The 12898-nt window shown below is 38.3% G+C and overlaps 1 protein-coding gene across 4 annotated transcripts in view; it reads left to right on the top strand.

The window, feature by feature from the left end:
- RELCH (RAB11 binding and LisH domain, coiled-coil and HEAT repeat containing) overlaps positions 1-12898 on the top strand; it is a 77240-nt gene extending 64342 nt beyond the window's left edge. For 3 of the 4 annotated variants that reach the window (XM_063400701.1, XM_063400708.1, XM_063400726.1), the window contains 5 exons: positions 304-442; positions 814-930; positions 1930-2018; positions 6376-6446; positions 11109-12898. In XM_063400701.1, the coding sequence (XP_063256771.1) occupies positions 304-442; positions 814-930; positions 1930-2018; positions 6376-6446; positions 11109-11229 (537 nt within the window). In that variant the 3' untranslated portion in view covers positions 11230-12898. Of the gene's footprint in view, positions 1-303; positions 443-813; positions 931-1929; positions 2019-6375; positions 6447-11108 lie in introns of those variants that run through there. The other variant, XM_063400717.1, reaches the window with a different exon arrangement.

Genomic DNA, 12898 nt, shown 5'->3' on the forward strand with positions numbered 1-12898 from the left:
TAGCAGGTAAAAAAATGGGAGTCTCAGACTCAAGGAAACCTCAGGAGGAAAGATCAGCTCTATGGGAGCACCTGTCCATTTTTAAAAAGATAGATCAGATTAAAACTCTGATAACAGTCTTTAAAACATAGCAGTGCATTGAAGAGTTTGAAACATCCTGTTAGAAAAAAATCTGTAAATTAGGAGGAAATCCAAGATCTGTCATCTGAAATGTGGGAGATTATAAACATACTCTGAACTGATCATAACAATTTCTAGCATCTTCATTCTTTTGTGTTCTTTCTATTTCTGGGAATATTTAAGCTTCTGGAGAGAGTAAAAATGCAGCTGGCATCTTTCCTGGAGGACCCTCAGTATCAAGACCAACATTCTTTACATACAGAAATCATAAAAACATTTGGAAGAGTTGGACCTAACGCTGAACCCAGATTTAGAGACGAATGTAAGTTGCATCCATGGGAAGATGCAGTCTTCCTCTCTGTCCAAAAGCTAATAGGTATGCTGGTTACATTGAGAGGGTTTTTCTTTCTTTTCTGTAAACTCTTATTATTTCAAAGGTACTCCAAGGTACCTTTTTATTTTAGGTGGTGCTACCACAAGTTTTTATTTCAAGTTTGAGTCAATCCATTAAAATGTGCAAGGGCAACCCCATCAAACACAATTGTTTGCAGTTCTTTTTCCATGCTGATGTGTGACGTTTTAGGCACCTGCAGTTGCCATATAGCACCTGTTTAATGCTAAATAAGTCTGTGAAAAGCAGTTTCAAATTCCTGTTATTGCTGTATACAGTTATTCCTGTATTTACTTTTCCAGTTGTTATTCCACACTTGCACAAGTTAGCCTTGGTCAACAACCAGCAGTCGGTTGATTCGAAGAGACTGGATATCGCTACCCACCTGTTTGAGTCCTACAGTGCTCTTTCCTGTTGTTGTATCCTTTTTTCAGGGGAAGTTTACCTGTTATGTCTGTAGTAGTGAGAGAAGTTGAATGTTTGAAAAATAACTAAGTTTGTCTTCAAATCTGTGATGTAAAATATCACCTATTCAGCAGAAGGGAGAGCTTTTCAGAAATGGTGAATATCATGGATTTGCTGGGCAGGTGCCCACCAAGCCACTCGCATTCCCCTCCTCAGCAGGATTGGGTGGGGGAGAAAATCAGATGGAAGAAAAACTCATGTGTCAAAATAAAGGCAGTTCAGTTAAGCACAAGCTATGCATGGAAGCAAAGAAAAACAGAAGACTTACTCTCTACTTTCCATTAGCCAGCAACGTCCACCTTCTACTTCCCAGGAAGCAGGGCTTCACCACATGTAGCAGTTGCTCCAGAAGACAAACAACATAGTAAGAAATGGTGTCCTGCCCCACCACCACCACTTTCTCTTAGTTTTTATACCTGAATTGGCATCCTTCCCTCTGTTCCATCCACGGTATGGAACATCCCTATGGTCAGTTTGGGTGAGCTGTCCAGGCTGTGTGCCCTCCCCCAGCCTGCTGATGGGGGGAATGTTGAGAGACGGCTCCAGTGCTGTGCCAGCACTGCTCAGCAGTAGCCTAAGCACTGGTGTGTTACTAACAACTTTTTAGGTGCAGTGCAAAGCGCTGAGGGCTGCTGTGCAGAAAATGAACTCCAGTCCAGCCAGACCCCATACAGTGGATCTGATAGATAATTTAAAAAACAAAACTCTAGATCTTAACCAATAAATCAAGAAAAAAATCTTGAAATAATTGTATGGGTGTATGAAATATATGATGTTAAATATGTTTAAGATCTTTTTTCCTTTTTATTAGTCATGAAGTGTCAAATGCTGTTCCATTTTCTTAGTTTTGCTGCTGCCCTTGTATTCCATAGAACAACATTATCAGAAAACAGAAAAAAAAAGTATAATTTCAAAAGGCAGTCCTTATAATACCTTAACAACCTGGGCTTTAGTTATTTCAGAGGATTTAATGGTCAATCACTTTTTGCCAGGACTGAAGTGTTTACGAATCGACATGGAGCATCTCTCTCCAGAGCATGAGGTGAGCAGCTATGTTTACTGAGTATGAGATGTAAGTGGCAGAAGTTGAAATGTGATGGCATTTAAAACCAGAAGTTAAAGAGGGTTTCTCATAAGTGGTTTCAAAACATGGCATTGAGGAGTTTTTTTGATGAAGAATAGGTCATATGATTTTAAAACCAGTAAAATCTTGTAGAATGTATTTCTAAGCTGAGGACCTCTGCAGACAAATACTCAACTGTCAGAAATGCATATGGAAACAGATCCTCCTAGACTGAAGAAAAAGGAAATGTTTTTACCATCTTGATGTTAATCAAACCAAGGATGCACTAAAATCAATGGCTACAATAAATCCATGGAAGTGCAGATAAAAATTGGTGGAGTGCAGGAAAGAAACTATTAAGGATTAGAGAAGAAGAGTCCTAAAATACCTGGGGTATACTTCATATCTGAAGCACTGTGTCCAGTTCTGGGCTCCCCAATACAAAAGCATGGACTTAGTGGAGAGAGCCCAGTGAAGGGCTGGAGGAGATAATGAGGGAGCTGGGACTGTTCAGCCTGGAGAAGAGAAGGCTTGGGTGAATTTTATCAGTACCTGAACAGAGGGTCCAGAGAGGACAGAGCCAGGCTCTTCTCAGTGGCGCTCAGGGATAAGACCAGAGACCATGGGCAGAGTTGGGGTGTTTTTTAATTGTGAGAATGACTGAGCAGTGGCCCACATTGTCCAAAGAGGTTGTGGAGTCTAAATGCTTGGATACTCAAAAGCCATCTTGACATGTTCTTCCTCGGCATTTGGCTTCAGGTGGCCCTGCTTGAGCAGGGGGTTGGACCAGATGATCCTCCAGGGGTCCCTTCCAACCTCAACCATTCTGTGATTCTGTGAATTGTAAAGGGCAGATTAAAGAAGGAGACAGGACAACATGGGAGTGAAATAGATCTTCTCTGGTAGGAGGAGCTTACAGAAAGCAGCAAAAAACCCCAAAAAAATTAGCAGAAGAAGCCAGCTTGAGCAACTTGAAAATCTTGGCCCTATGCACTTTTTTGGTAAGTACTTGAAGAGGATGAATACTAACAGAGAATGAAACAAAGATGTTAAGTCAGTAGCAGAAATAGAGATGTCGTTTCATTACATGTTGGGAAAAATCTTTACAGGATGAACATTTCAAGGGATGGAGAAAAAAAATAATTAGAATGTACAAAAGAGCACTATTGTAGTCTTTGAAGGTTAATACTGCACTTTCATAAATGACATTGTACATGAGAAAATAAATTGACTTTCCTTGTGTTTGCAAAAGTGACTGGATTGAGATGACTGTATTCTCTGGGAGTCCTAAGTTCTTATATTCAGTAATAAAGTTCCTTCTTGCAGTTACATTTTCCATCTAAAAGCCTATAGTATCAATCTTTTATTTTCTGTATATTATTATTGGAGGAACTTTTCACCCTGAAAGGCAAGAATCTTAGTTCAGAAGGCTGAGTCAGAAGGAACAGTAGTGACCGACTGAGCATCACTCAAAGACAACAGAATTGTGCTTCCTTACCACAGGCAGCACTGGAAGTGTGGCAGTGATAGATATTCTGTGTCCAGAGGGAGGTGGAAGATGGACTGGGAGGTCTTAAGCATATATCTGACAGCTGCAGTAGGCAAAAGTTTCATTTTCTTTCACCAATGGGATAACTGATAGAAATTCTGCTACTTCATTTTTGTAGTTAATGTAACTTGTAAGGTTTAAAGACATAGTTCAAAAGATACTCTGAGTTAGAACAAGGGGTTTGACTGAATTTGAATCTTGTAGTCAGAGAAGGAACTGAGGACTGGAATAGGATAAAAAAAATTGGTAAGTGAAGACAGCTCTCAATCCTCCATTACAACATTCTGCATTACTGTGCTTAAGTGACTTCAGGCATGATGCCAAGTGCTTTGGTTTTTTTAGCCTGAGAGCAACATAAAATTTAAAATATTTACTTCTGCTCCAGTGAGTTAGAAAATTCACTACAGGCTTTACCATTTTTATCCCTTTTATTGTAGAAATGGATATCTAGTCCTTGATCAGCTTCTCACTTCCAATAGGATGTTTGTAGGCATCATGATAGAAGCTTGTGAGGCCCAGTGAGTTCTAGTGTCTGTCTTGGAAGCCTTCTGAAATGAATGCCTTTTACTGTCTCAAACAATTAGACATTTGCATAAACAGAATTAAGCCTTTTTTCATTATTTTGGCCACTGTGGTGTTATTCATGATTCAAATGGCATATCACTTGACAAATACACATTTTCTAAATCACAGTGCCTTAGCTCTAATGGCTTAACGTCAGTACAGAGTTTATTCTCAATTTGAAAGGGTAACATTGTGGAATTGGCTTGTGTGGTCCTGTCTGGCAGCATTTACCACTCATAACCCATACTTGTTTTCCTTTCTTTCATATAAATGAAAGTGCAAGTTGGGCATTAGTCACATCTCTGAAGAAAACATTTCACTTTGTACAGACATTCAGATACTTTACCAGCATCTCTAGTTCAATGTCAAGTCCTGTCTTCCTCATTTTCCACTTGCCTTCTATGGGTTTTTGAAGTAAGTGGAATGGAGATGCACGATAGTGAGTCAGTACTTGGTGAAAATATTTAGTCCATATACTGCAGTATTGTTTATAAGACTTCAGCATGTTAAGTCTCTTAAGTGTCTCTATATTTAGAGTTAGTGTTCTAAAATATTTCTCTTGAAGGAGATGTGATTTCATAATCAGTCCTATGACCAAACAAAGAGAACTTAAGGGAATGGGTCTGAGCAGTATGTGCAAAGCCATAATGTAGAAATTTAGAAATTAATTTGCAGAAGAGACAAGAATTGCTCCACTTCATCACGAATAACACAGCCTTCCCAGAAGCTGTGCAATGGATGGGAAATCCATCCTGTTATTTAAATCATCCTGGATCCTTGATGAATTATTCTACCCCTTGATCAAGACCTCATATTGTTGATATTTGGAACATCTGGATTCAGATGTACAAAAATATAGGAAAGCTCCACTGCACAGGTAGAAATGCTAAAGTAACAAAAATTACAGCAGCTGTGCTTAGAAATTTCAGGGGGTTTTGATATAGAACAAAAAGCTTGGTTTTTTACTAGAATTCTGAATGTATTTCTATTGTACCTCTGTACTCTTGAGAGTTAAGTATTTGTATAACATTTTATGCAAATGTAGGACAGCAATTTTAGCAGGAAGAGTTTTAGTCCTGTTTGAATTCTGCTCTCTGAAACACTCAAGGGGTGTAAAACTTGCTACCTAACATGTTTCAAATGTTGAAGTAATACTTTTGGGGAAACAGAGGGAGCAGTGGCACAGATCTGCACACCAGGCCACATCTTATCAGTGTAGTTAATGGTTGTGCTACAGACTTGACAGAAACCAGCATTTTAATTTATACAAATACATTTTGAAATAGTTACCAGTTGGTAGTAACCATTAGTGACTGATCTGTGTTTTAGAGGTTGAAAATGGGTTTTTTCCTTTGTTGTATATATTCAGGTTTGGTAAGACAGTAGTGATTTTAAGTTTAGTGTCTCAAAAAAGTATTTGGCTTTCTTCTGACCTGTGGCAGAGGAAGTTTCCATTTATGCAGTGTGTATATATGTGTGTATATGTATACATTTATAGTTTCATACTTTGCATTCTAACTTTTTTTGCCTAAGTGTTTCAAAACACTTGTTTTTTTAATGTGTTAAAACAGTACTGTTGTGAACAGGGCAGGGAGTCATTTATCTGTCCCATGAATTAACTGTATGATTATTTTTTTAAGCTTGCTGTTGAGAATCATTGCTTTATTTTTGGATAAGTGTAAAAATGTCAGTATGGAGGTGTTTTCAGTCTTAAATACTTTGAAGAAACCTTTACCACTGTAATTGCTTAAATAAAGGGGAAAAAAAGCCATGAATCATAGGAACTGTGGAAGACACCAGTGGAATGATATCAAGTTGATTTTAGCACTTCCATCCATTAAGGTCTTGTCTCAGGGTGCCATCACACATTGTTTCCTGCTTTTTCTTTCATGCATAATGTTCATGAAGATACAGTGTGTCACAGATGTGAGTTTGTTTTAACTCTGTTTTTAAAAGCCTGGGGGAAAAAGAGAGAGTCCTGAACTTCTGTAGCTATTTGGGACACATTTTTTTCCTTTAGTTATTTTGAACGTTTTTGTTGTTTCTAACCACAAGGCATTATCAGGTAACTGGAACTCAAAGGCACTTGAAAAAAAAAAAAAACCAGGGAAACATTTTAAACAGTTCTGCTAATGTCAGAATTATTTGCAGAGTAGATTTCGTAAGAAGTGTTAATGTAAAGGAAAAATGTCAAATGTCATCTCTCTTCCTTATGTGACTTAGGTTATTTTGAGCTCCATGATAAAAGAATGTGAACAGAAAGTGGAAAACAAGACCGTCCAAGAACCACAAGGGTAAGACTTACACTTCCCTTTTTCTATGTGCCTCCAGAGTAGTGTTCTGCAGAGTGTATTCCATGATGGTGTCTGTTGCAGCAGCCCTCTTATTAGGAGGGTAGAAATGAGCTGAGAGAAACTTCTTGTTTATCACAGCATGAAAAGGGTCCTGGTTTATTCCTCGTTACAGCTCAGCCATCTTAACTCCAACTATTCACTGACTCTGGCTGCAGCAAGCTCCTACTGTAGGTTTCCCTGGCAGCCTCTGCTGGTTATTTCCTGCTAAACTCTGCCTGCAGGTATCAGTTTACAGACTCTGACTGTAGCTTTTACCTGGCTAGACTGTGACTGCAGATTCCAACAACAGGCTCTGACTGCAGACCCAGACTGACCTCACAGCAGTGACTCTCTCTCCCCAGGATCCTTCTTCATGATCCTCTCATTCCCTCTTCCTCAGGGTTCCTCCACCTTCATCATTCCCCTCACCAGCTAACCCACTCCCTTTTGTCACACTTGTCTATTGGCTATTGCTGTGACTCATGAGGGGCAAGGCTGTATTGGTTAATTAACAGAGCTGTCACTTATCAGGGGCAAGGTCACCTGTATTCCCTTCTCCTACACGTGTTCAAGGTTTGTGACCTGAAATCCTGCACTGACTTAGGCTGTATTTGAAAACAGATTTTAGAAACTTTAATACAGTGGTTGTTTCTGCCACCAGTGTAAAACATGAGACAACATTTTTTTTTATAGGAATGATGTTCTTTGTTCTTAATTTTTTATTCATTTAAAGCAGTATTTAAATTTCTGTCCTGACTCTGAGAAATCAGGGAGTGCCTGGCCTACATGCTTAGAGCAATATATGTAGCAGACACTTTGTCATCCATGGGGGTGGCAACCTGCAGGCTGAGGGAATTGTTCTGGTCCTGGGAAAGGCTTGCGTCAGGCTGCTGTCCTGGTTTGCACATGACCAATGCACAGGAGAACAGTTTCTCCAGTGTACCCACTGACCCTTGTGTGAGGGGGCTGGTTAGGAAGTAGGCTGACTTGGGGACAATGCCACCTGTGTTGCACTTTGGTAAAACACCCTTTCCACAAAGAGTAAACCCAGCTCTCCAGGGAGGCAGCAGACATGCTGCAGGTGCATCCATTTGCTTCACATGTAGAGACAGTATCATACATGTGCACCTCCTGATAACAGAAGTAGCCAGCAGACCCACACTGGACATGGAAATTTGGAATGCTCAGTGTCATTGTGATGAGTTAGTTGTATGCGCTCTCTCACCTGCGTACTGCCTGGAGTAGCATGCCAGCAGGTAAATTCTTGTGGATTATTACATAACTTAATAAATCCTTAGCAGTGTTGCCAGGAAGTGTGTGAGAAGGTATCTGAAAAGAGAATCTGTTCTCAATCCCAAGGCTTCTTCATGAGAATTGAGACAATTACTGAAGCTTGTTCATGTCATGCTTCCTTATCCGTAACAAACTGATAGAGTTTCTTGAAAGAGCTCACCCACAGTCCTGGAAGCAACTGATAGTTTGAGAATGACTAAAATAAGGTGTACAGAACTGAACAGAAGAAATGTGAAGTAGAAAAAACCAAGTGTACCAAGTGAATACTTCAGGCTTTACTAGTAATAAATACTCTGACATCAGTCAGTCCTGTTAAGCCATTGCAGAAACAGATAAATGCAAACCTCATACAACATCTAGTGTATTTTCTTTAAGAACGCAACTGCTGAAAACTAAGATATGAAAAGGATAAGTCTCTGCAATCTCTTCCTTTGTTCTTTAATTAGCCTTCCCCTTTCTTATTCAACATCAGGCTATGGTTGCAGTCCTGTACTGTACAAAATTAACAAGAAATATTTTACCACTGAAGAAATGACCTTTTCATATACATAAATATCTCTGTTTTCTTCCTAAGCACTTGCTAATTTCAGTTCCTAATTTCAATGACAAATATATATTTGACAAAGGATTTAAATGTGACTGGGATATAAATTACTGGGGTATGTTAGCAGCATGGGAGTGCATGCACAGAAATCAAAATGAGTGCAAAAGCAATTTTCAGATGTTCTTATCTTGTCTTTTCCCTTTGCTATTAGGAAAAGTTGGTCAAATTATATGGGATCAAAGAAATAGTTTTTTCAGAAGATTAAACTCTGCATTTTAAAATATTGGATAGCCACTTTTGTTAAACATTTTCTTTAGCAATTAACAAGGTATTTCAATCATGGATAACAACTTAGGTTAAAAACTGATTGGTATAAAATGCCCATCAGGAATGTCTGTTTTGACCTGGAGCTTCTCCATAAAACAGGTTGAACTGCATAGCATCTGATTCATCTAGACACCAGGAAAAATTTTATGTTTACAGATAATTTTTGTTTGTGGGTTGGGTTTTGTTTTGGTCTTTAAATAATTAATAAATGCAAGGACTCCTCTGTAGGACTGATGGATTCAAACAGGATATACTACTGCTTTGTTGGGTTATTTGATTACTTTTTAAAGATGTGAGACTCAAATTATTTGATTTCATATTGATTTTTGCTATGTTTAAATATGTTTAAATGGAAGCACTTTGGAGGCATATTTAAACTTTTAACTATGTAGGATACTGTGGATTATGTTTCTATTTACAGTAACATAGTATTAGAAAACATGAGCTTCTAGACTCTGCAGTTGGTACTTTTTAATTTTTGACATCAGATGGCTGATATCCCTCTTAACTGTTTCAAGAACCAATGGAACACCACCTTGTTTTCCTCAGTCTTATTCAGGTTCATTAGACTAATGAAAGCAGTTTGTTTAAAACTACAGGTTTGTCATCAGTTGCTAGGCTTTCTTTTCTGAAGTGAGCAGTTTTGATTTCTTAATGCTACTAATGCTTGGAATGTGCAGTATTTCCCAAATAAGTTTTCACAGCTACACACAACTCTAGGATACCTCATAGTCTGAGCTAGCTTCTTGTCCTTGACTAGCTGATAGTGAGTATAAGCTGTTATGTACATAATTTATATGCCCTTGCTTTATCATGAAATCAAAGGAAATCGCATAAGGCATCCATCTTACTGTAGCAGTAATTTCCCTGCTGAGTTTTATCAGCTGGAAATATGTGATTCATTAGTTGACTGGAGATGTTTAATCAAGCCAAAGATGTCTGGCTATGTGAATGTGCCTGAAATAAATATTTTACTTTAAAAGTTTATAATTAAACTATTTCCAAGTCCACAGTGCAGCACAGTGAGAAGCTTCCCTTTATTTTTAAGGTACTTTAAAAATAACCAGTAATCATTTTCACTAAGGACCTTTTTTTGTGGTGTGAAATGGGAGAAAGTACTGGGTATATCCCTTCTGCCTTTGAGGAAATCATTCAAGTTCTGTTGTAACAACTCAGAGTTAACTTCAGTTGGATCTCCTCGATGCAAGTGTGTCTAGCAGAACTGTTTATAACTTTTCAGACTGAAAAGTCAGTTCCTGGAATCTGGCCTTTGCGAGGAAGACAGATTTTCTGGTCTTAGCTATAATTTTGAAATGCACAGTCTGCACTGAGTTCACAAGGGAGAATTTATTTGGTAATGTTTTCTAAAATTGTCCTTATCCAGTGTTGAAAAACACTTGCCATTTTGACTACAAATATAGGAAGCTTAGAATATTTGTTAATATTCCTGCTGTGTACGTTTGCTCTGTGTTAAGACAGATGACTCCTACTGTGCTAAACAGTTACATATATCTGAAGTTGAGCTCACTGATATGTTGTTAATTTTAAAAAATTTAATCTGTTAATGTCACATAATAGGGATAATTTCTCAACATATAATTCAAAGCTTAGCATCCCGTAGCTTCAGCATTGATTGGATTGCTCTTTCCAGTCCAGTTTATAGGAAACCTATGAACCCTCCATTGCCCTGTCTAGTATGTCCCAAGTAGGAACAACCAAACACAGGTAATAGGAGCCACATGGACAACAACCAGGAGAAGCTTCTTACCCAGTGAGGGGCTGACCCAGTAGGACTCAGGGTGGAGTTTGCAAGAAATTTATAAGGAGATCAAAGGAAAGCTGATCAAAATATATAAAATGAAGATTTATGGGGAGTCACTAGGTTGACAATCCTCACCAATTTTTAACTCTGCTCAGGTGGAAGTAGTTGGAAAATAAAGAGTTGAGAATTAAGGAAAAAGGTCACTGGTTTGTACTTACCTTGCCTTTGCTCGTCTCTACACGTCTGCTGATGTCACTGTTGGAGGCAGGTTACTTGGGTTAGAAAGGTCTGTGTCTGAACTAATACTTTTGAACTTACACTAAATGAACATAAGGATTGACATTTCTGGTGAGAAGGCAAAGCCAGTCTTGCACAGACTGTATTTCTCACTATTTGTCACTATTCACAAAGCAATTCCCCAATAGGTAGCAAATGCTAATATGGTGACATCCAAAAGTATTAAAAATTAGTGTGCACAAAAATATTTTGCCATTTTCACAGGCACTGTGAGCACATTATAATAAATTTAACAGTGTATATATGGACTAGTTAGTGATGGGTTTTCAGTTCTTCACAGACTGGGTTTTTTTGTTCTGAAATCTCTGAAACACAAAGACAATTTAGTTGCTTAATAAATAACAACATCATGTTCTTTTTAATTTGTGGTCTTATGCCACTAAATGTTTTCCTTTCCTAGCTCGATGTCAATTGCAGCAAGCCTGGTGAGTGAAGATACCAAGACCAAGTTTTTGAACAAAATGGGCCAGCTGACTACATCAGGTGCAATGTTGGCTAATGTGTTCCAGAGGAAGAAGTGAGATGGGAAAAGGAACTCCCAGCTAACACTAAGGTGGACCTCACAGAGACTGGTTCCTGTACTTGAAGTACTTGCCTTTTAATTTCTTCTGTCTTATGTTCTTGTAGTATAATTTTATTCTAACCTCCAAAGATATTTGCACTGCTTTTGAATATCGCTGTGTATCTGTTAATTTTGGGTTAACTGTGGTTGATAAAAAACTGAAATCATAGTCTGTACCAAGTCCCTGTTCTGTGTTCTTGTCTTTCCAGCATAATTTTTTTATATAGTGGAAGGTTTTGGTTTTTTTTATTTTCTGACAGGATATCAGCAAATATCTGTATTATACATGGAGCTATTCTGACGGTACTTAAAATAATGTAAATTTGAAGTCATTGTCATGAAGTAATAAAAGTGGAGATTACTTATGTATTTAAATTATGAGAGAGTAATGCAGATTTTTTAATTATGTTTCTAAAAAGAAGAGGAAGAGCCACCAGCATTTGTCTGTGCTTCTAGGGTTGTTTTTGTAAGTATTGTGCATCTTGAATCCAGAGGAATTGCCGTATCTAATGTATGAGACTGCTTGCAGTGCATCAGTCTGCAGGGAATGCTCATGTTTCAGATGCTTTATGCTGACATTGTAAATGCTGTACAAAGTCCTTCAGATAAAATTCTCACATCTATGTGGTTTTTTGAGGGATCTTTTTTCTTTTGTTGGGGTTTTTGTTTTATTTTGAAGCACTTTACAATCTACACATCCACATCCATTAAGTAAAGGAAAAACAAGATAAATTAATAAATGGTGATAAATGTTTAAGCTACTACATGGTGTCCCCAGTACAGTTCTGCAGGCAGAGGAAACCTTTTGTGGGAGAGACAGCTTTCATCTTGCACTCGGTGTGCAATTCTGTGGACTGTGAAAACTAAAGAGATTTTGTTGTTTAGATTGAATTTCAGTTCAAATTTAATTTTGGAGCGTTTGAAATTATGTTGAGTTTGATGTGCAGTTTCTTTAAAATGTTAAGTAGACTGCCTACATACTTCTTGAAAATGGCATTACAGGGAGTATATTCAAGTACCAAATATTTTTGTTAGCAAGGAAGCATTAACAACTAAATCCTTTTCTTCTTATGCAGCACTTTTTTCCCCCCTCTTTATGTCAATGTAAGCTTCTGAAAGTAAACTCAAGTGCATGCATGGACTGGTATGAGGTAGCAAAATATAAAAGCTCAGGCATTCTCTGACACGGTACCATTCAGCTGGAAGTATGGATGTCTTTGAGGACAGGGAAAGCAAAAAGAGCAAGGGAATAAAGTATTCCCTCCTGAAACAGAATATGGATGGAATAACAGGTTGAGTATGATGACCCTTGGATGGAGATGATAATGGAGATAACTTGAGGCTTCTGACTGCTCCATGTCTGTGCCTGTTGGCTCTGCATACGCTGCTCCTGCCACGTTTGTGTTGTGACAGGGCTGCTGCTCACAAGTGCACCGTGGTCCCCTTGCACTGCACCCATGGAACATTTTTCTGGAGGTTACAGACAGCTCCATGCCTTCGTGTTGCTCGTTACCATGCAAGTGTGCTTTTAGCAGACTGACTGTGAACTGGAGACATTCCTGAGGAATGGGAAGTGGTGACGTTCCTCTCTATTGTTCTGTTGTCAATAAAAAGTTTTGTATACCTGC

Source organism: Prinia subflava, chromosome 1, assembly GCF_021018805.1.
Source record: "Prinia subflava isolate CZ2003 ecotype Zambia chromosome 1, Cam_Psub_1.2, whole genome shotgun sequence".
Classification (NCBI taxonomy): Eukaryota; Metazoa; Chordata; class Aves; order Passeriformes; family Cisticolidae; genus Prinia; species Prinia subflava.